General features: G+C 37.4%; 2 protein-coding genes across 2 annotated transcripts in view; both read left to right on the top strand.

The window, feature by feature from the left end:
- Positions 1–24498, top strand: part of LOC136240469 (kelch repeat and BTB domain-containing protein 8-like) — a 73350-nt gene that overhangs the window by 30300 nt on the left and 18552 nt on the right. The window lies entirely within an intron of this gene.
- Positions 4551–22935, top strand: LOC136240636 (transient receptor potential cation channel subfamily A member 1-like). The gene is made up of 18 exons (XM_066031655.1): positions 4551–4785; positions 9890–10067; positions 11541–12312; positions 13097–13280; positions 13335–13439; positions 13495–13592; positions 13645–13791; positions 14584–14698; positions 15911–16050; positions 16101–16207; positions 18192–18505; positions 18553–18739; positions 19222–19242; positions 20377–20789; positions 21758–21934; positions 21985–22053; positions 22107–22304; positions 22567–22935. The coding sequence occupies exons 1-18, from the start codon at positions 4558–4560 to the stop codon at positions 22813–22815; spliced, it is 3702 nt and encodes a 1233-aa protein (XP_065887727.1). The 5' UTR covers positions 4551–4557; the 3' UTR covers positions 22816–22935.

Here is a 24498-nt window from a genome sequence, read left to right as displayed (position 1 = left end):
TCTCTAAAATACAGCTTATAGCTGCCCCTCATAAAGTTACCCGTGTTTGCTATGGCATAGCTATACAGCTATAGTTCAAGAATTAGCATTCATTGAATATTCCTCATGCATGTCTTCAAGTTTTCTATAAATATGACAATAATTATGTATACATTTCATATAGGGAGCTGTTCATTTATCATATAGTTGTATACAGTTTCACATGCACCTGTACGGCTGGAGTTGGCTTCAAAGTATAATGTAAGCTAGTGTTTTCAGAATCTTAATGTAAATTGTATCTTTATATACCCTTTATGTATTTCAAAGTTTTTTTGCATGTTTATGTCATTGTGCATGTGCGTGTAATAATATGTGTGCATGTAAGAATTGGACATGCTGCCTCCTTACTTGGCCACTGAAAACTATTTTTCTCTTTGTGGACCACATGGGGTTGACTCTGGGCATGTGAATAGTGGCTTGCCATGTATGAGTAATGATATCTGCCAATGGAAATGTATAGTAGAGGCAGTCTGGAAAGCAGCAAGAATGATTCTCTTGGATGTTGATGCAATTAATAAGGTTTATACCAATACACTTACAGACCTGAATGAGGTGAGGTTTCTACATTCGACAAATATATCGGATGATGTGCACCGCATACGTGTGCCCAGTATAAGCTATATAGATAACCTTCCAAAAGCTGAATGTGTACCTATACTTGCACTTCTGGTACAATGCAGTCTCACAATAGATCAGCTGTGTCTGTATACAAAGGAGAATCAGTCACGTCACTATACAGTTAGCTAGGTGGTGTAAATCATAACATTATCATCACAAAATATTGATAGATGGTAGTCAAGCCTTAACAGCATGCCAAGACTGCTGTGTTGTCGGGGTTCAAGGCACCACTAAGTCTGGAATTTTTTTAGGGTTTAGCTGGCTAAATAAAAGCTTTATAAGTACAGTTTAGCTGGCTAAATAAAAGCTTTATAAGTACTGAGTTTTCTCTTGTGGGATAACATTTATGATGAAAGTTGCAAGGTGTCATGTGTCATGTGTCATGATGGTTTCTATTTAGCCAGCTACACTGTAAATTGATGGTAGCTATGACTACATCAGAAGTATGATCATGGCTAAGTAACCACATGAATCATAGCTACCATCAATTTACAGTCCTATAGGTATACCCAGCCTGGTCTCATCCTCCCAGACCCTATACCTCAAATGTGGTGCTTATCAATTAGAGATTACTGTATTATAAGCGCCTCTCTGAAAGAAGGAGCACTTATAATTTCTAACCAATAAATGCAGCCCAGAGAAAAGGATTTGCAAGTTCGAGGCTAAGCAACACCATGCACACCATTGTTTCTTGAATAGTAAAAAGGGGGCACTTTATATGTGTCCCCTTTATTATGCTTCAACTCTGCAGTAATCATACATCACATTGTGACACTTGACTTGTTGCACCCTATGAACTGATGTGCAACATGCATGCATATAATCATAGTAATTTCTGGGAATGCCTGGAATGCATTAATGATGAGAAATGGAGATAGTAGATCAAAAATATACTTGTTTATTTATTAAGGCTTTACAGCACAAGTGCTGAAGGTCTGTAGGACACCTGGTCCTACAGCCTGTCTAAAGTTGTTACAGAAAGTGTGTTTGAAAAGGTAGAGAAAGGAGAAAAAATCCATGACTGGGCCTAGGCAGCCTCAAACCTGCAGCCTCGAACCTGCAGCCATCCGATTAACGCTCAAACGTTTACAGGAGTCTGCCAGGCGGTCAGGATGTTTTCTCCTTGTCAATTTCATGTATACGTATCCAAGGAACTCTAGAGAATGACTTATTTAATGTTATGTGTTCTTTTGTATATCATGTTCTGGTTATTTTTTGTATTTTTCCTTGCCATGTTTGTACTGTGCATTTGCACGTATATAGTCACATGTGTCTGAGATATGTCATGTGTTTTAAACATCCTAATGATGATTTTTCTCTCTCCCTCTTAGAGAGATAGTATATTTTTGATATATGACCTCTATTTCTCATCAATACACTGTAATTTGCCGCTATGTGGCATTTGTACACATTCTCTATCCTTTTAAGTAAGATGTGAAAGTGGTACGGACTGCATTATACTTAATTTAGAGCTGCAATTATGTAATTCCACTACTATAGTATGTAAAAGATAGCCTATATAGCTATTCATGATTTGTTCGGCTCATGTTACTAATATGAAAGAAAAGGACATATTAGTAACAGGATATGTTAGTATAGAAGTGGTGTTTAATAGATCAGTTATCAATCCTCTGTCTAAGTGGTATACATGCCATCTATGGTATCACATTTTTTTCACACTGTTTACTATATCCTAGTGATGTGATCCATACATGAATTTCTATGTGGTGCAGTGGTGTTTTCACAATATTTGATGTCAGATTTTACAATGTGATTTGCATTGTGTGAATAGCATCATGTTGGCTTGCAAGCCAGAAATTATTACCACCACTGCATGATAATCTTGACTACTGCAGATTTACTATAGAGCTATATTTCTACCACATTGTAAACAAATGCACATGATATGTGTACTGATAGACTCTTTAGGAGCATGCAGGCATGAATAAGATGGTGTATTAATTGTTTCCTTGAGATGGGGATTAAAACTTGCATCTTTTGTCTTTCTAGTTACAGAGTAGTAGTTATACAAGTGGTCTAGCTATTGTGGCAAATGAAAAGCTTTCTGTCTCGCTTCTGTGAATGTTCATCAAATTACGGTACAGAAACCTTACATGAGGAATGATTTGATGATTTTTGAGGTAACTATATTAGGCAGACCAGGACTGGCTTTACTGTATAGTGCATGCATGCACAGTTATTTACACACGCAACACATGCAACACACATTTCTTTAACACTTGTCCGATAGTCTCCAACCCTCCATGGAGGCTTAGCTAAACACATGACCAAGGGATGCTGCACCAGTACCATACCTATTTACAAGACAGTATTCATGCAAGCAAGATGAGAATAAATCTCAAGGAGCTTGGCTAGTGTGGCCTGTGAGTTAATGATCTGGTCCAAATCTCCTGCAGTGAAAAGCTTTAGTATGTTTACATGATTATGATTATGATTATTTACTGGAAAGACAGCATAATACAGCTGGTTACACCCAGGAGGGGTAAACCCTCAGAAAGTAAAAGTTAGTTACAACAAATCTAAGCTAAGAATATAATTATTAAATTGTTCTAAAGATTGTGCTTCAATAATAGAGTTTGGTAGATTATTCCATTGCTTGATGGTCGCGAGGAAAGTAACTCTGTTGGTAAGCAGTACATATGCGGCGATTCCATATTGTTAAGGTTACGGAATAGTTTAAATTTAAAATGCGTGGGCGGAACAAATTACAAAACCTGCTTTAAACCAAGCAGGGATAAATAATTTCAACAACTGTGTTGTGTTAGCAATACAACTAATTGTGCTTGTTTGTTTTTACTACAGAACAACGACTGTCCTTAGGTGTGTGGTCTACAATAGAGCGATGTTTTATAAAAACGCGCCGCCAAAAACCAGACTAACAGATTACTGAATCCTTATAATTTCAACACAAGTGGTTAAACAACTAAAATATCTAGGTCCTGTGGAAGCGATTTTTTAAGTTACTGGTAGTATAGACGTTTTATTGAACTTTTAGTAGCTTTTTCGAGTGAAACAAGCTCTTTGAAGGCTTGTATCTGAGTCACTGGGGAGAAATGCGCCAAAAACGCTTCCACAGGACCTAATAAATTTAATATACATTATCACTATGCCCCAGAAAAGCCAATAGAGCCTACAGCTTTTGCTGTATTTGGCGGCGGAAAAACATGGTAGTGACAGCTGGAGCTGAGCGATGTACGGGCTGGCTTACTTGTGTTACTACAACAAATTGTAATGTTCCACCTGCCTCAAACTACACTATACATAAAACATTCAATATGAAGAGCTTCACCTTCATTTAAAACTTTTCACGCTGCTAGACTGGTTTTATGGGCTTCTCAAAAAGTATCGATAGGCATTCAAAATTTTGAATGATTGCCCGTGACTATACCGTAACCTTAATTTGCAATACACAAAATTTATTGCAATATTAATCATGTATAGCTAATTACTATTCAATAGCTAGCCCCATCGGCATGGCCTGAATATGTTTCGCGAGCGGTGTCTTTTTCGTCGACCATCTACCACCCCCAGCACAAAGAACGTCGACCATCTTGTAGTTTTGTGCCTTTAGCTATATAGCTATACCAGTTAGCTAGCTATAGGCACTCACTCTGGACAAGCCTAAGTTTATGTGAAGCGCTAGCTAGCTAGCTATCTAGCTATCTAAAATGCGCTGAGCCCCAGTCGTTGGCTGGTTTTGTACTACGATTTCGTACGACTGAATCATACATGTAAAGTGTGTTCAGTAGCTATGGTGAGATCTGAGATGGCTAATATGCAATTAAGGACAAGCGGCGCGCCTATGGTACTTCCTAGTAAATCATAAAAAGCGGCGACACGTATAGCTATAGCTATAATTATTATTAGGCTACGTGTAAAATGGATACATCTCCTGCACAGACGCAAGCTGGTTCAGTCAATGGCTCTGCTAATAACTTGATCAATAGTTCACAACCGAGACCGACCTCGCAACCAGTGGCACAAAGTGAAGAGAGAGAAGATGTTGGGGAACTCGAGGAAGGAAATATTCGCCAAGAATCGCAGCCATTCGAGGCAAAAATTGATGTGAACGTTCTAAAAAACGAAATACTGGTCGATGGAATGCAGGTATAGAACATTATTTTATTTGTCAAAAGACAGGGTGGCACAAAAAGACAGAGCCTGTACAAGGGTGTATGCTATATAGATAGACCATGTAGGCAAAGTTGATAGTATACATATATTGATCAAGATAATGATACAAATTAGAGTGGAAGGTCATTTTCATTGTATAGTTTGCGAGCTGCATGAAGACACTATCTGCATAGCAGTACTCACCAGTAACTATATATGGGATGCATACTTCAGTTTTGTTCAGCTATATCAAATATTAAATGCTGAATTGTATGCATTTATAATTAATGCTACTTTACATACGTGTACTATACTCTATACCCTTTCAGTCCCTTATACAAAAAGAGATAACTGATTTCTCGTCCCACTTTAATATAGCCAGTTGAAGTCCGACTCTCTGTGAGATGCTGACAAGTTACTGCACTATATGGCTATAGTTATAGGCTATATTTGTACACATTGTGATACAGGGTGTCAGAGTTAAAGTGAAAGTGGTTAGGACTCAGTCCTGCTCGGTCCTGCTAGTCTATAGGGTCTGGGGGCAAGAAAATACTACATGCAAGTCACTATAGTTTTAGTTTTGGCTTCATCAGGTTTGAAAGTTTTCTAATTTTAGTCAAAACTCTGGCCTCACTGCATGGTCACGCCTACTCTGACGGTCTTGTGATAAAGATTGCTATAGCTTTATGGTGCATGCATTCTTATTTCCATGTTTTATGTAAGTGCATGGCTGCAGTATCTCAATCTATACGTAGAAAAACTCCAGTGAAATCTAGGTATTAGCCCATTACATCTGCCTATAATAATTATAAGGTATGATCATGTGATAAAGTAATATAAATAATCATTTTGGTGCAACTTTGAAATTCCCACTGCTATAGCTAGTTGGCAGTGATGCTAAGCCATGAGTTAACTTTGCCTTGTCTATAGAGCTATGTATAGCTATAGCTACTTGACCTATATTATATATATATATATATATACCAATTCATGACTTTCATGAAATGCGATGGATGAGACTATAATTTTCATTAATATGGTGTGCAATAGATCTGCCATGAAAGTTTGACTCTTTGAGGCCACAGATTGTAGACTTGCTTAACAACGTTTCTAGTTGCAACTTGCAAGGTTGAGTCATTCTGGAAACCTTTGTAAGTACAAGGTCAATGGCTTCATTTACATTGCTTCATGTGCAAACATGGCTCCCTTTATAAAAGCTCTCTTGGAAACCTGACTGACTGTTTACGCAAGAGTATCAGATTAAACAGTACCATATAGAGGGAAACTTTGGCAGGCGGAAACTTTGGCGATTCACTATACAAATTCACCAAAGTTTTAATCTGCCAATTACTCATCTTTATAGCTATAGATTGAGTTTGAATTCACCAATGTTTATTTTGCCAAATGCAATTTAGCTTGTTATTCGCCAAAGTTTACCCCCGCCAGAGTTTCCCTCTATACGGTAACACAACTACCACACAGTTTACCATACAAGAATACCTTATGGTATGCTAATTGGTGTTGCAGTGCAAATACCGTAACCTCACATACTAGACATTCTTTGTATTTCTTTGCCCACACAAACATCTTGGATGCAAGACATCCCCATTTTATTTATAACCCTGGAAATTTAAAATGCACTTCTGAGAAAGCAATGAACTGGGAGGAGTAGCAGGAGATCAAATGCAAAATCCAACTCCTTGTGGCAAATCAATGTACTCCATTTTTTTTTTGGGGGGGGGGGGGTTGCTAATACTGTACATGTATGCATAGCTAATATAAAACTAAAAAGTTGACATTTTAGGACCACAGATAATATGCAGTTAACAATATAGCTTAAGATTTAGTCCAGCTTTAGTCATTCTCAGAAACCTTTCTCAGCTTCAAGCTCTATATGGTTTCATTTGCAAATATAATCGTGACTCCCTCTTTTGACACTTGCGCTGTTTCATAACCATGTATCTATATACTTAGGTTTAAAGGAAGAAAATTTGTCACTCCTGGAGGAGAATGAGTGTGGCACCTGACTAGACATTTGGTGGCCTGCAGTTGGAATCCCAGGGTTGGAAGAATTTTTTCCTTTCTTTGGCCCATTTCTGTTTCACTTTATTAGTTATACTGTAGGTTAGGTAATCAGTTGTTATCCATACTTCAGTATTAGGTCAAAGGCTGCAGCACAAGTAACATTTTTCTGTAGATCAGCTAATAGGGTAACAAAATGTCTGATTTTAGTTAAACTTAAAAACTGTGTATCTTTATATACAGCTCTAGTTGTCAGTAAGTAGAAATCTATAGTGTGATGCTTATACTGATCATGACCAGTCATCATCAATGACATTAAGGAATTACATATTTTCCCAACACTATTCTAGCTGTTCTGCAATCATATTGATGACTATAGATAATACCAGTACTTAAAAATAGAGCATGTAATAAATGACTTGTGATGTTTATGTGGTGAGCCACTGGGTTAGCTAGTAGTCCAATGGCTATAGTAGTACATTCACGCTGAAATAATTCCTTATAAACATTTTATAAGAATGAAATAACATTAAGGCTTGACATTTGGCTCACTTGATTGTCTCACTGAAAATGTCTTTAGGGTTCTAATAACAGTTAAGATGCAGCACTTTAAGCAAAAGCATATGCTTATCTTTGTTGCCTTGTTTACTCAGCTTCTTCAGTCATGATCATGTATATACTCAAGCTCATTTCACCGGTTGCAAGTCATTCATCACTATATAGAAATGTAATTGTTACTACATGGTGTTTACTTTATGGTCACATTTCAATTACTATAGTATTGTTTACTATATAGAATCACAATGGATATAAACAGAAAGGTGATCAGTATCTTGTTACCTATTAAAAGTCACTGGCACAGCCCACTAAAAAGAGTGCAGCCTTCAAAAAGCTGAGGCCTTCAAGAGGTTGTGACATCAAGGTGACAGCCAAGAATTGGCTATTTCTGGGCTGCCACCTTTGATTTCACAACTCATTAAACTGGGGCCTTATGAAGTCCAATTTTTTTCATCAGTTGGCTGTCTTGGGATGGTCATCATATTGAATTCTTTTGCCCTAAAGGCTTGTTTTCATTTTTTACATCATTCTGAAGTCTTGTCTTGACTTGCAGTGTGTAGAAAACTTTAAATTTTAAAAAATGCTACCAGACGGAAGATACTTACTAATACCTGTGGTAAAGCAGGTAGTTAGTAATTTTCGGCTACAGAGTAGCAATTTGCAATTGTGATCAGCTCAGAAGTGTAAACCACATCAAAGGTGGAATTACGATGACATAATTGAAATCTCAACTCCTCCTTGTTTACTATTACAAAGTATCAATCAGAATCATTACTATTCTGTGAATGTTATCCCACTATAGGGACCTGTGAGAAGGCTTTTTGATAGATATATACTCCAAACTTGGTGTTGGTTGCTTGATTATTCAGCTACTTTCATGTTTCATAGCAATAGCTATAGTAAAGTGTGTTTAAAAGACGATAAAGAAAAGCAAACTATTTGGTAGTGAGCATCTTGGAAATTGCTAGGACAATTTCACTCCAGCTTGAGCTCTATACATGATAGCAACTCCACTACAGCAATATTTCCATTTGGAGAAGAGATCACAGAACTAGGTACATGTCGTTCTTGTTGATGTGGCACATCAGTATTCTTGATCTCACGGCACATGGCTTAATCTGATTCGCTTAAAGGCATGGGTTACATGACCTTTCAAATAGAAAGGGATAGACAACAGCAAAGGTAGACTTTCATGCCATCAGTGCATGTCTGGCTTACTGGTAATTGTAATGACACAACCACATGAAAGACCCATTGGAGTTCCAGCAGCCTGACATTGTGACAAGCCCACCAAGCTATGTCTGTCTTAAGTGTAGATTTAGATTTTAGTGCCTAGGAGGCTTGCAAAACCTCTGCAGAGGCACCAGGTTGGTGTTTGCCAAGTCATACCATCAAACGGCAGCACACAGTAATCCAACCTCATGATCATTGTCAGTTTAGCCAGCTAATAGTCATTGCCTAGGGGTCACTGAGGAGGTGTTGAACCGGCTTTCATTATTCCAAGTATTGCTGTAATATACATACACACGCACATGCATACACTCATACACGCGTACATACACATGGTGTATGTGTGCATACATGTATGCATGTACATGCATGTGCGTACATGTGTGTGTGCAGATTACAGTAATACTTGGAATAATGAAGGTACCCTCGGCAAAATATATATATATATATAAGCCATTTAAGACTGCAAACTTAAATATTCCTAGGGTTACAGATCTATCTTTTATCGATTGCTGACTATCATGTTGTGCCTCAATTCTGAAATATCTGCTGTTCTTAATCACATAGCAACAAGAGTTGGATAATTTAAGCGATATATATATATAGCAGGATGCATCTCTTACTGATTTATCTGTATGAAATGCTGTGTGTATATAGTTGTATATAGAGTGCACATGTACACCATTTATTCAAACAGCACACAAGCATGGAGATGTACATGTGATATAATACAGAGGGTGGGGAGGGGTACCATATAAAAATAATGTATAGTTATTTTAAATATAGCAAGTTGAGCTGGATCCTGAAAAACAGCTAAAAATGGAAAGTGGATTTTTCTCAAGAAAATTGACATTTCAGCCAACCAGATGATTAGTGGTGACAGTAAAGTTGTCAACAACAAACATGTGTGGTTTGACTATGCTAAAAGTTCAGGAAAGGGTTGTAATGGATGCTACACTTTCATAGCTTCCCCGCAGGAAATGTATGGTGGAAATTTTGATTGACCATAAATGTTGTGTAACAAAAAAAATTTAGCAGGACAAGCAGTGTTACAAATGAGCCAAATTTCAAGATTACACAATAAGTTATCAAATGTTTTTGAGGATCCAGCTTATCACATACATACTATAGTGGACTACTGTATAAAACAACCTCAAATAAATGCACTGTAGTTATGAAGTTTCATAAGATCATGCCTCTAGTATCTTCATTATTTTTATATTCCTTCAGTGTAAACTGATAAACCACACACACTGTTATAAATGACATATATCACACATTATTATAGGCTGCTGCTGATGGAGACTTAGAGACACTGCAAGATTTGATTTTGAAATTTGGCAAAGTTCAAATACCTCATGATACTCTGATCAACATGCACAATTTACTTGGCTATACCATGTTACACTATGCAGTCATGTACAAGAGGATGAACAGTATTGAAGCCTTGATTGAGCTAGGAGCAGGTGCGTTATATATATAGAAAATGATGTTTCTGTATTTTTACATATATGCAGCTTGTTCATACAATGAAGTATAAAAATGCCTTCTCAATAACTTTGCTATCATTACTTGTATACACTACAGCTGCTGTTTAAGTACACTAAACTTAACCAGGACTCGTAGACACAGTATTGTGTCACAGCCAGCATCTTTCATTGCAAGTTGTGCAGTATATGCATGCACAAGTTATGCTGTTACATAACAGTCATAATAAAGTATGTGCATAAAGCATTTCATTAAAGAATGGAGCATATGATAATAGATTTGAAGGTGACTGCAATGTTATCTCCTTCTGCAAGTTGGTATATTAAGAGTATTGTTCCTTCTTACAGACTGGGCACTAGCACAAGTTCAAGCTGATATACAATAACCTGTTCTATGCTTTCTTTCACAAGTGATGGACAAATGCTTCCAATCCATCACCTCCGGAGTTTAGCAACAAAATAGGACTCCTGGGGCACATGTCAAGCAATTCAATAGAAATAGTGCAGTTCTTCAACCACAGCATGAAAAGATTATTGTGCATTTGTCCATCAAGATCATGCATATTCCCATGTTATTAGGACTTTGAGTTTCACATGAAGTATTTCATTATTTTACATAATCATAACCACATCTCTTATTATTTATTTATTTATTGAGGCTTTACAGCACAAGTGCTGATGGTCTGTTTATTCTAAGTACTTGGTTATATATTAATTGTATATAGTCATACAGGTTGCATGCACAAAACATAAACTTAGTTACTGGGAATTTGTTGGTAATTGAGAGAGAATCTGCATATCATGGAAATGCACTATACAGTGAAACCTCGTTAATAGGGCCACCTATGGGACCCATGATAAGTGGCCCTATTACTGAGGTGGCCCTATTACCGAAAACCTTATTGATGCAGCCATAAAACAAAATGACCTTATTATTGAGGTTTTCAACAAACCAGCAACTGTAACATCAGTATACAATTGATCTAACTAAACACACTATGTAGAGTTTATCACAGAGAAAGGTAGGAGCATACGATGTACCAATTATTCCAGCAATACTTGAGACATAATGGCTGGAAAAGCATGAAGTATACTGCCAGAATAATGGGTACCGCTTTCAGTAGTTACAATGTGCACTTAAGAGCAGCAACTTTTGCGCAGTGATACCTTGACTGCCTGCTCAGCTGGCCATTTTACTGAGGGAACATTGTATTAGTTTTACCAGTTTGGTCCAGTGGTATGTGGCCACTGGCCTTTATAATGAGGTGGCCCTATTAACGAAAATTAAATAAATGTAACATAATGGAAAATATGTTTGGACTTGCTGGACCTGGCCACTATAATGAGGGGGCCTCATTACTGAGGTGGCCACTAAGTTAGGTTTCACTGTACTTACTTTATGGCTCCATTACTGTTGTGTAAAAGTATTGCAAATGATTATAATCCATGTAGATATTGAACGTACCACCAACAATGAGGCCAGGGATACTCCATTGCTTCTTGCAATAAAATTTCTTGATTCATTTCCTCCAAGTTATGAGGAAGAAGATGAAAAGGTTTTGAATGAAAACAAAATGGAAGTTGTCAGATTTTTGATTGCTCAAGGATGCAAAGTACACTACACAAACAAGGCCAATGAATCACCAATTGTTCTTGCAACAAAACTGCAGAATGTTGAGCTGGTTGAAGAATTGGTGAAGAGGAGAGAATTAGATGTCAACACTGGAGATCACCAGGGAAAGACACCACTACACATGGTTGCAGCTACTGGCAATGATGAAATTGCACTAGTCCTGTTACATCATGGTGCTGATGTTCACCTTAAGGACACTGGTGGATCAACTCCATTACATATTGCATGTTACCGAGGAAATACCAACATTGTTGAGCTGATCTTCAAAGAACGACCACAGAGTAGAGATGTCCTATTGACTCAGGCTGATAGAGCAGGTAATATTCCATTAATGATTGCAAAGAAGTCTCCCAACAACAGTACTGCCATTATCAACTTCTTGATTTCACATGATGTGGACTTGCAGAGTACAAATGAAATGAGTGAGACACTACTCCATATGTTTGGTCCTACTGATAATGCAGAATCAACCATGCTTATTGTTAAAAGGGCACCTTCCCTTTTAAGTTCTCGAAACATTTATCGTCAAACTCCTTTACACATTGCTGCAATGATGGGACACAAAGAGAGTTTACTTGTCTTTATTAGAAGGTAAAGTTTAACAATGCTCTCAAAGCCTACACTCTGTTCAAATTGTAAAGCATAAGTCTATTATGCTCCAAAATCTTCCTATTATTCTTTCTGGCACTTCTTTTTTATTCACCTGTTATGCTCAAATTTATTCCTGAGTCTACCTATTATTCTCAAATTATTCCCAAATATGTGTGCCAAATTAGTATTTTTGTAGGGTTTTTAAGCAAGTGACTGCTCTATTAGAATTATGGACTCGAAGTTGACTGCTCTATTAGAGTGTAAGTGACTGCTCTATTAGAGTATCTCGATCGTTTTCACCGTTTTTATGGTTGCACTGTTTTGGTAGTAAATCTAAAAGATTTTTATACTACACCACAACAAAATCTTATAATTTTGTACCAATTATTCTTAGAATTCATCCGATTATTCCGGAATATTCCCCAATGCTTTTCAGTACCTATTATTCCCGAAATTATGCCGGCATAATAGACGCATGCCTATGCATGAATAACACACCAGCTGTATAAGATATATAAGTTTTCAGCTAATTTTATTAGTGTAATTAGCAATGGCATAAACATATTAATAATTTTCTGTGCTTTAAATAACAATTGAAAAGCTTCTAATGAAATTCAGTGTGAAACCTGTATAACATGGACAATCGAGGTCCTTATAGTTGATTTTCTGAGAACTCTATACATCTGTACATGTGTTATGGAGATGTCCTCATTTTTGAGTGTCTATGTAATGGATTCTATTGTTATTCCACTATTAATGTGATACATTTGTGTACTCTCTACAGTGGAGCTGACATTACTGCAAGAGATAATAATGAAATGATTCCTCTTATGTTGGCAATCCAAGCTGGAAAAGCTGAAATCATTTCTGTTATGCTTGACCTGGGACTTGACATTCACGCTGAAGCTACAAATGACAAGTCCATTATTGAATGGGCAATTGAAAAAGAGTACACCTCATTGGTGAAGGTATTATAATTATTACACACTACTTACTATTCAGGACATTTACTATTCTGTTAGGCCCTTATTGAGAGAGGTCAGGAAGCTGCTACCCAATTTGTGGATGATGAGGAAAACACATTTCTACATGTTGCAGCAAAGTCAGGTTCTTTGAGGACCATACATGTATGATAATTGGTTTAATGATGTCTTCTAGATAATCATTGTTTATCTTACACAGGTCTTACTAAGTAGCTCTGTAACTGAAGGACTGGTGTACTCTAAAAATAAAGATCACCATACTCCATTACATATAGCAGCACAGTATGGCAATCTCCAGTAAGGATATACTAATGTGGTTACAACAGTATATATCCATTTGTACTTGTAGGTGTCTTAAAGAACTACTAGATGGTGGTGCTGATGTCACTAAAGTGGATAAAGACAATAACAATATTCTACACATTGCCTGCATCCATGGACAACTCAATACTGTTCAGTTCCTCCTACAGAGTGGATTAATATCACCAGAACTCAGGTATCAGGTTATCATATGCATGCTTACTATTTAGTGTATATACTTCGTAGAGTATAGAATTGCAGTTATCAGTAGTAGATACATACATCATACAGAGTTTTCACAGTCTTTGGTGATGGTATAACTGAATTGACGTAGTTAAAAGGGGCTATGGCTGCCAATTAGACCTATGCCTTTGACAGTGAATAATATTGTTGTTGTTTGGACAGACAGAATTTGTGTCAAATGGAAATAAGTTTGTCCAGAAAACTTGTTTATTGCATGCAGATTTGAACCTTTTATAGAGGTAAAAATGTACAGTGGAGCCACAGTTGTCTGAATTCAAAAGTTTCAATTAACCAAACTCAGATAATGGTTTTTGTATTAGAATAGTGAGTGTTCTAATACATTAGTCAAAATTCAAGAAGTGCTGTTTTAAGTTGATGTTGTTCACAACTTCAGAGTTATGGACTTTTTAATCATCTGAAGATCAGGTGGTCCCTAGAAGGATTGAAGTTGCGCTATATAGAGCCAGACCTGTTGGGGCTAACATCTTTTTCTATGCTATGGAGGATTTTTTCTATATTTTTGTGTCTAGACTGCAGTACATACATAGTTCAGTGACCCAGTCACATTATTATACCTGAGACCATGGCTATGCCTGTAATGGCTAGTATAATTTGTAAAGAAAAAAATATGTTGTGCTTTAAAATACCTCACTTCAAATCAGTTTTAGCAATGTTTGTGTGTATGTATGTTTATTAATGTGTGCTAGGCACTTTTGGTTATTAGTTCCTCTCTCACTTCATGTAGCAATGGAAAGTTAGGCACACCATTGTCATGTGCTGCCTACCATGGTCATGATCACATTGTGAGCTGCTTACTTGGTCGAGATGTGTCTTGTAATGGAAGTTATGCTGATTTGAAGGTAACTGTAAATTATTGTTTGTGCGCAATCTATATCCTCTATGCAAAAACACCTTGGCTGTAAAAAAGGAGTGTCCATGAAAGTAAAAGTAACCGGCAACTGAAGGAGTTGATATCTGGAGTGGCCAAGAATGAATGCTAATACTAATATTCATGTTCTACATCCAGTCTTGCTGCATTCCCAATTAATTCTGATTTTTTTTTTAATATTGATAGTCATTGTAGAAAAAATGGCCAGCCAATCAGAATTAATTATAATGTCAATCACATTACACATAATTATATAGCTAATGTCATTGCAACTATTTCTTGGTCACCACCTTTGATTTTTTTCATACTAGCAAGGCTCAGGCCTGTAAGCAAGCAGGTTCAGGGAGTTCTGAAGAACCATGCACTCTCTTGAAGAAAAGGTCCACAATTTCGGTAAACAGGTCAAGAAAAGGGTCAGTATAAAAGTCCATTTTTTAAGCAGCAAAAGTCTGTTAGCTACAGTTTCAATTAAATTGCAACATTAAGTGCTCCAAGTCACTTATTCAATGCTTACAAGGTAAAATCAAGATACTCTAATAGAGCAGTCAACCACTCTAATAGAACAATCACTCTAATAGAACAGTTATTTTACATTTCTTTAAAAGCTAGTTAATTTATTAACAAATACACTGAGAGCATGAAAACTTTCCTGCAGACCCCATGAATTACTTCCATTTCTTCTTCTTCTTCTTTCAACCCCATGCAATGTGTAAATTTAATTGTCAAGGCGCTCTTTGGCCTGCTCCACTGCCCCTGGCAGCCCCCTGCTGAGAAGCTTTCCCATCCATATTCCCGTGACATCACTGTGACATTCCAATACATTTAGACACAGATGGCATAATTACAGTAGCAGTACAGGTAGTTATTTTTGCCAGGTGTAATCCATACAGCTAGTCTTGAGCTTGCATTTGCTTCCTAAAAAATGTATTGTTTTATTGACTGAAATGTCACCAAAGCAAACCTTTTAGTATGAGGGCATTCCCCCAGACCCCCTAGCTTCAGCATGTTTTGCACACCTTGATGTAATCCTGCATCACACCACACAAAAACAACCTACCCAGATAAAAGTCTGGCTACAGCCCTGCAAGACTGCACCCCTTTTTCACAGTTTGGCTGTTTTGGATTAGATAATTGTATTTGTATGCTGCCCACTATTATGTCTCACCACTGTTTTTATCTATAGGTTTCTCCTCTGTTGTTGGCTACACAACAAGGTCACATTAAAGTTGTGAAGGTGTTATTAGACTATCCCAGAATTGATGTAACACTGACCAATGACGCAGGTCATAATGCATTGGCTGAAGTCATTGTAAAAGGCTACAAGTAAGTGTACAACTACATCATCAACACTATTATGTAACATAACTCGTTAGGGAGATTGCTCTAGAAATTATCACTAGTGATCACTGGGACAAAGCCATGAGAATGTGCACTAAGGATAACATCACTCCAATGAGACTGCTTATTATGCATATGCCAGGTATGAATATTGTGTTTCTGGTATACTAAGAAGATATACAAGCATCCATACATAATTATTCTAAATATATCTGTCTGCACATATTTCAAATGTACATGGTTCTAAACATTGATTAAGCCACAGGGGTGGACCGAGACCTTTGAAAAAGGAGGGGAAGGGTGTCAATATATGTGTAAGACTTTAAAGACAGTATCTGTTAAAATCAACAGCTAGCTGCTTGTTCATGTCTGATATATGCAAGGATTTAGGTTCTTCAGTAGAAAATATTAGTAGTACCTCCAATGTGATGGATTTAGTGATGGGAGTGAAACATAGTATTCCTCACTTTTATGTAACTGAAACATTGTGATACTTTAATATGTGAGCATTCTATTATAGTCTGTTCATGTTCACCTGAGCCCTCGTTTCTTGTTAATAACCCTTGTTACATGGGCCAGCTGCCCAAACATTTAGTAGTGCTGTACGTGAAGCCCATTAAGCACTGGAACTGCTAATCAAAAAAGGGCTTTGATTCTGGCAAGAACAAGTGAGTTATGAGGCTTTAAAAATATCCCATACATTTAGTATGGATGATTCAGGCATGCAAACATGTTTACAACATGAAAACATGCTTGTTCCAGTACAAAACCATTGGGAGTGAACACATGTTCACCTCTTTGATATTACTATATTTGGCGGGAGCTCAGGTGAATGCATACTGACTATAGAACAGTAATGTTCGTACATCATAATTTTACTATTTGATTGTGGGTTTTAGTTAGCACATGGGCTTGCCACTGTAGCTATGACATCAATGATAGAGTCACCCATGCTAAGTAATGTATTCCACAACTGTATGTCACAAATATGGTGATAAAACACCACTGGATAAAGTTTTCATACTGTTTACAGCTCAACTAAAGAAATTTCAGAAATAAGGGGTGAAGGGGTCAAGACCCCCCCCCCCCCCCCCCCCCTTTGAGCCACCATTAAATCCACCCCTGGAGCCTGCATGCTTGCATCATAGAACCAGAACCAAGGACCATGCGTATATATACTTAACAGCTTCCTTGTGTGTTTTGCCATATAACCAAAAATAGCTTGTAATAAGTGTTGATATAACTCTGTGTGGTATATCATACAATACAATATATAGTACTGTATAGTAGGGGTTATGAAGGTTTGGGATTTTCTGGCCAAAAATATCACCATATAACCAGCCTCACAATATCTTAATGATGCCTTGACAGTATTGGTTAGGTATAACCAAGCCAAAAAGTGCTTTCAGTATGACCTGAAACATTTCCAATATGAATATTCAACCAACTGCCTAACGACTGCCTGCCTAACTGACTGACTGACTGATGCCTTCAGACAAGCATAACTCAATAACGGCTACGGTTATAGGCTTGATTTTTTCATTGTTTGAAATTGCTTCAGCCTGAGGTGCCTTTTCACATACCGTAGTACATAGAATGCATGTTACCTGTGTCCTCCTTTGTGTTCCACTTATCTTTCTGACAGTGCAGGGTGTCAATTCACAGTATAGCTGCATGATGGCTTCCCAATATGTTTGTATTGGTAGGTTTTCCGTTGTGAATGGATTGATCGCAGAGGTCCTTCTTGTAGTGTTCTTTGTTTGTAATGCTGTATAATAGCCTGAACACAGCTGAAAACGAAGCGAAATGGCCACTTCACTATTTCAATAATGATAGTTGGGGTGCATGCTCAGACTAAACAATAATCCTGGCACCACTCTTTCTTCTAATGCAGGTATGTGCAGGTTCACTAGTCATAATAATGTAACGTAAAAGTAAAACTAACAAGTACACGTAAAATTAGGAATTTTAAGTTCGATTAGGGATCAAAGAAATGAAGAAGTAGTGAAACAAGGGAGGTCGCTATGTTCACTAGTATATCGGTGTAGGCAACCTCCCTTGTTTCACTACATTTTATTTCTTTGATCCCTAATTCAACTAACTTTTACTTGTACTTGCTAACATAGATTTGGCCAAAGTTATCATGGACAAGTGCATTGTGGTTAATGAAGGAGCCAGTGGAGTTACACACATAACATACAACTATGAGTTCATTGATGACTTTGATGATCCAAAACTTGGAACAGTGGGAAAATTCATGCTAGAAAAGGTTCTACCATTTAAATCAAAGCAGCGACAGGATGACGTTCCTCTGGTGGTGATGAACAAGCAATTACAAAATGATTTGTTTGTGTCTGAACAACCAAGCTCTTCATTTGAGTATAGCTCCAGCTGGAAACCCCGTGTCTATGACAAGAGTAACCACACTTTGGCCTTAATGGTAATGAAATAATTATACATGTATATTTATACATATGTTTTTCTTAGGTCGAGTCAGAAAGAATTGAATTACTACAACATCCTCTAGTAACTGAGTTGATGAATCACAAATGGAATAGAATAACACTACCATCTTTTCTGCTACAAATTGGATTATATACTGTGTTCCTGGGGTTCCTTACCTCCTATGTGTTGTTACTACCTAACCCAAGAGGTAGCATTTGCAGAAGAAGAAGTAAGAAACAGCTAATGAAATGATTTTGTTTAGTGTTAACATTCTGTACAGGAACATTATCTATATTATGGACTTGTTAGTTATATAGTTAACAGTGGATGAAATGTTTGTAATTAGGGCTGCAACAAATAATTATTCAATTTGTTTGGATATTTGTTAGAATTTTGACATCCAAATATTTACCAATCAGATTTTTTTTTACTAGTAAATTACAGTCTCATGCAGTGAAGATGGCTTAGGTGACCTGTTCTACTATTTTCAACTGGCTATAAAGACAATTATAATCAATTTTACATGTGTTTTAGGAGCAAAGTGGTATGTATGTGGCAACATACGGCTGAATTCTAGAACTTTTGTATTATTCATAAGAGCTTGGTATTAAGACATTCAAATGTCCAGATACTAAAATTGACATTGGTTGCAGCCCTATGTTAATAGCATGCATTCCGTTTATGTTCTTACTTTTTTGTCTTGTTACATAGATCTTACTGAAGATTGTCCTGGTATGTTTCTTTATGTGTGTTCTGTGCTTACACTTCATTAATCACACTATGGCCAGAGCTAGTAGATATATGCTAGGTTATTACATTTACTTGCATTCTTCTAGTTGAGCATCTTTCATACATGCATGCACGATGTATGCATTTACTATCACTAAGGACACTGAACATTTTGGCATGTAAAGAAGCATTTAAATAGTCAGTACAAAATGGCTGCACTCTTACTTGGACTTCTGTAAAGGCACTAAAGTGACTGAATTACTGGCTTGGAGTGTCACACAAAGCAAAACCTGTTAATCTTGCATGTACGTCCAGAGCTGCATGTGACCAGGTCCAGAGGTGTGTGTAATTGGGCCTGGAGTTTTCCATTACTACCTTCATCCATTTTGAGCTTAAGCTACGTATTGCACCTGCTCTACCACCCAACCTCCACCCCTATGTGAGTACCAGTAATACAGTGGCCATGCTTATCAGGTACATATGTAACTTGGATATTTTCAGAAGTGTGGCTGTATTGAAATACCCAAGTATATATTATGTGGAAAAAGTCGAGATGAAAAGTTTTAAGATTACAAGGATAGTGAGCACACACTCATAAATTTACACAAGTGATGCATCAAATTTTTTACCTTTCAGACCACCTCTAGTATTTGTAGCTTCTTGTAGAGTTTCCTGCTAGAAATCTGATCAGTTCAAACAAAGTAGTGTGAGTGCTCACAAAGGGGTGGAGAGTCACGTGGTGGAAGGTAGGGATGGTGAGGTGGGCAAGAGATAGACTTCAAAATAGAGGTAGAGTTCAGACACATGAATACAGAGCTGTGCTGGCTTCTTAGTGACTGATATGCAGCAAAATCAACACAGAAAATGTTTGGCCAACTATACGAGTCAGGCCATCCACCAGTACACCACTAATTCTTAGGTCCTTCACAAGGCCAGAATCCACCATTCGATCTTGCCACGCTACCAGAAAAAGATGTTTCTTAAAGCCATCCTCGAGTGGTGGTATTAGTTTGATTTTGTCTGACACGCTACGATTTGGATTGGTTTTGTAAAATCTAGTCACATAAGTTAGGTCACATTTATGGTATGAAAACTGCAGAAACACATGTTGTTGTTGTTGTTGTTGTTTTTTTACAGAATTATCAACTAGAAAAACAGAGTTCCTTTTTGCATCCACGATCATCTTGTTGCTATTTTCTGTTGTAAATTTAATAGTGGAGGGACTGCAGGCTTTAAGTAGAAGACTGGACTATCTGAAAGAATGGGATAATTATATGCAATTAACTATCCCTGCATTGACAATCACCTTTGTGATCAGTAACAAATTGCATGATTGCTTCTGTCCAAGTGGTCCTCAATGGCAACTTGGAAGTCTTGTTATATTCCTGGCATGGTTTAATTTCATTTTGCTGATGAGAAGTGTTCCTTTTACTGCCATCCCTATCAATATGCTATTTGGCATCACTCGTTCATTTTTGAAAGTAATTGTTCTTCCTGTACTTCTGATTGCTTCATTTGGGATCCCTTTGTTCTTATTGCTTCATCAACCAGTAAGTTATACCATTTGTATCCTTTTAGCTACTGCATAATAACATATCATCATTACTATGTGAATATCCCATATGCATAATTAATATCAACAGTACAGTGGTGGCAATAGTCCCCCCCCTCCCCACCCCACCCCACTCTACACACACACACACAAACACACAAAGCAAAAGTTTAGTAGATGGTCACACCTACCCAGTGAACCAGCACTGGGACACCTGTGCTCTCACTACTCATGTGCTAGAAGTCAGCATAAGCAAACCTGCTGGGGCAGGACTGGTAAACTGTACCATGTCTCACAGGTGAAGGTGTAGGCACCCTAAGTAGTCTGGACCTTCACCCACTGTGTGAGGCATGGACAGCTGGCATTTACTTTCCCTGTTAACACCAGGTGTCCATTGATGCTACAGCTGGGTGGGCTGCTTCTCCAGTTGTCACAAGATCCCCAATTAAACAGCTAGGTAGACTGGAGCAAGTTTCTTGCTCAAGGAAACAACATGCAACAATGGCAACTAGCCACTTGGCCATGCTGCCTCATACACACGTGCGCGCGTGTGCACACACACACACACACACACACACACACACACACATACAGTGGCTGCTGCTGTCACCAGACTTTTCCTCCAACTGTTCCTTGCTCAGGGATTTAAATTGTTCTCATCCCAATTACAAGACCAAAAAAGCCCAACATTGACACTACCTTCCCACACACGCACAAACATTTTTTTCTACAAAAATTGAGTACTCTAATAGATCAGTCACATATAAGCAGTTAGGTGTTATGTATAAACGTCTTGTTAAATTTTTTAAAAAACTGAATCCAAAAGCCTATTTTTTTAAAACTTATCTATGGCACATGCCTTCTACCTGCTGAAGCACTTCAACAAAACACATTTGTACCCACAACTTTTCACCTCTGCCTCTGCAGTAAAGGTGTTGTTCTTTATGGCCAGTTTTCACTACACAGGGTGAACATGATCCATTTGAAACAATTTTCACCACGTTTCTTAAATCCATGGCAATGACAACTGGGGAACTTGAGTTTGTTGACAACTTCATTGATCGAGATGTGTTTTATCCCTTTGTATACTACTTCTGGATTGTGTTTGTCATTATAATGCCAGTACTGTTCAACAACCTACTGGTGAGTTATGGTGATACTAAGTTATGTAAAGTGATGTGCTTCATCCACAGGTTGGTTTGGCTGTTGGTGATACCAGAGAAGAGCTGCAAAAAGCAAACCTCACAAAACTTGCACTGCAGGTAACCCCCCACTACATTCCATTTACATAGTTCAGTTTTACTTTTTATGTCAGATTAGCTCAGTTCTAGAACTCGAGGAAAGATTACCATCAGTTCGGCTTTATTTCTCAGAAAAGTTCATAGTAGTAACAAGAAATCGCAGACATTTATCCAGCAAGATACCTTTTCTGCAATTCAGTTCTTTTGATAGCAAAGTGAAGGCAATTAATGAGTCAAATGAAACAAACTCAAATCTTATGGAAGAGTATCAAGTAAGACTAACTGTAGGCATGTATAGAATACATTATACATAACGCAATGAGATTGAGCCAATTCTGATATTCGTCAATATTATTGACTTGTTATATAGAAACAAGCTTCTGTCCTTTTGTGTAAAATGATGTACTATCAAATTGTTTTCGCAATAGCTTAAACATGCAAGCTAATGCCACATGGCAACCATATTGCATTCCATCCTCATGCACATATAGTTAAACATGCATTGGGTGATTGCAAGTTTACAATTGTTTGCAGAAAAAGAATCCTTTGGTAGAGATTAGCGAAGAGCTCAAGCAACACAAAAAAGAAATGCACCTTCTAAGAGAGTTTGTTGTCAAAGCAATTGAGAACTTGCCTTTACAACTGGGCAAGCTTAGTAACAGTGCAGTGGTTGCTACTGAAGATAGTGAGATAAACAAGAATGAGATGATATGTGATGAGAACACAGAGATTATGGATAATCAGGGACTAGAATTACCCTTACCAGTACCAGATCTCCTTTAAGCCATGCACCGCTTGAACCAATTCATATTTACAATTTTATTTTGCTACAATTGTTGTCATATAACATGCTGCATTATTTTTCTGAGAAATATACATATAGCTTTTAGCTACTGATTTTGATATACAGTACAAATTTGAGGTAAAATGTACGTAGTTTTGGTATGAGTGTGTTAATAGTGTGTATGTCAGTATCAGTACCTGAATCACATATTATGCATTCATCAATAATTGTTTCATGCTATACATTAACATACGAGTTTACAATTTTATAAATTAACTATCTGCAACAGTCCCAAGTTCAGAGTACTATCATAATAGCCAAATGTTTGTGGCCACTGACAAGTTTATAGTGCAGAACATCATAAACCTCCATATATAAACTAGTTTTGTTGTTAGGCTGCTGTAACAAAGTCGGATTCGTACTTTATGTCATATCAGAATTCTTGTAAATGTGAAGTTTACTAATGATGTCCTATGCTATAGCAATAATGGTAACAAGCTGTGACTTGCAACTACTATGGCCAGCTTACCTGATATTATTCAGTACACTTTTGCTGCGGCTGCATGTCATCAGGTGTTATTTTATGCATCTTTATAAGTCACACAGACCAGGGCAGTAACATAGCACTAACATAGTAAAGTATTTCAGGATCTGTATTATAATTAGCCACTATATTGAGCAGTAAGGATCAGGACATTCAAGTACAAGCATTGAGTATAAGAAATTCTTACTGGATTTCTCCTCATCAGTTTGTACCAACACATAATATAACTGAGCGGCATTGTTAAATTTGAAAAATTCTAATGGTGAAAATCTATCAGCATCAAGTATGTGGTCAGACTCACAAGAATAAGTTAGATGGCATCTGATGGCACAGAAACCACTGATGAGATGATGACAAGGATCCACTATATGGCTATAGTATCAGATGATCATACTGCACATTGCTATGAAATTTATAAAAAGTATTTAGTCAGGGGAAAAGCAGCTCCATCCAATCTTCACACACATGCTCCACAATTAAACCCCAAAGAGCTACTTGTCACCTCAGTCATGCAGCTTTGCCTGAATGATGAACATAAATACCATCTACTGCAAGGTTTCACAAACGTTTGTTGTGGATTGAAGCAATGCAGAAGATGGAATTGCAGTAAACATGTGCACTGAGTAGGTCATATTGGTACTGAAGTATTGGAATTGTTATCCCACATGAGAAGACTATATAGCTTGTAAATACATGAAGTCAGAATCTTGGCACTAAATTTGCTGAATGCAGAAAACATCTCAGCTAGTGACTTGATCTTCTAGTAGTGTGAAGTCTAAGCACGTGCTGAACAGCCAAACAGCTGGAATCCTAAACATCTTACTAAGCTCAAACCCACTGACTCCTCACCATTATTATTTTGTAGTGATGTCATCTTACAGTGCTGTGGCTCCCTTCATTCCCCAGTATAAAGCCACAGATGTGACACCATGCAGTGTTTATTGTGTTGCTTGCACAACTATTGCAACTGTATGCATGTCTTTCCTTCTTTTCTGTTAATGTGGAATGTTGTATGCCATTGACATGAATATCTCCATTAGCACATCTAGATTAAAACATGTATTGATAGCAATTGGTACTGTGTCACTTATCGAGGAATAGTTACCTCTATCTATATCAACAGCTTTAACATAAAGTG

This window comes from Dysidea avara, chromosome 12, assembly GCF_963678975.1.
Source record: "Dysidea avara chromosome 12, odDysAvar1.4, whole genome shotgun sequence".
NCBI classification, from domain to species: domain Eukaryota; kingdom Metazoa; phylum Porifera; class Demospongiae; order Dictyoceratida; family Dysideidae; genus Dysidea; species Dysidea avara.
The sequence above is the reverse complement of the archived record's forward strand: the minus strand, read 5'-3'. Positions and strand labels throughout refer to the sequence as shown.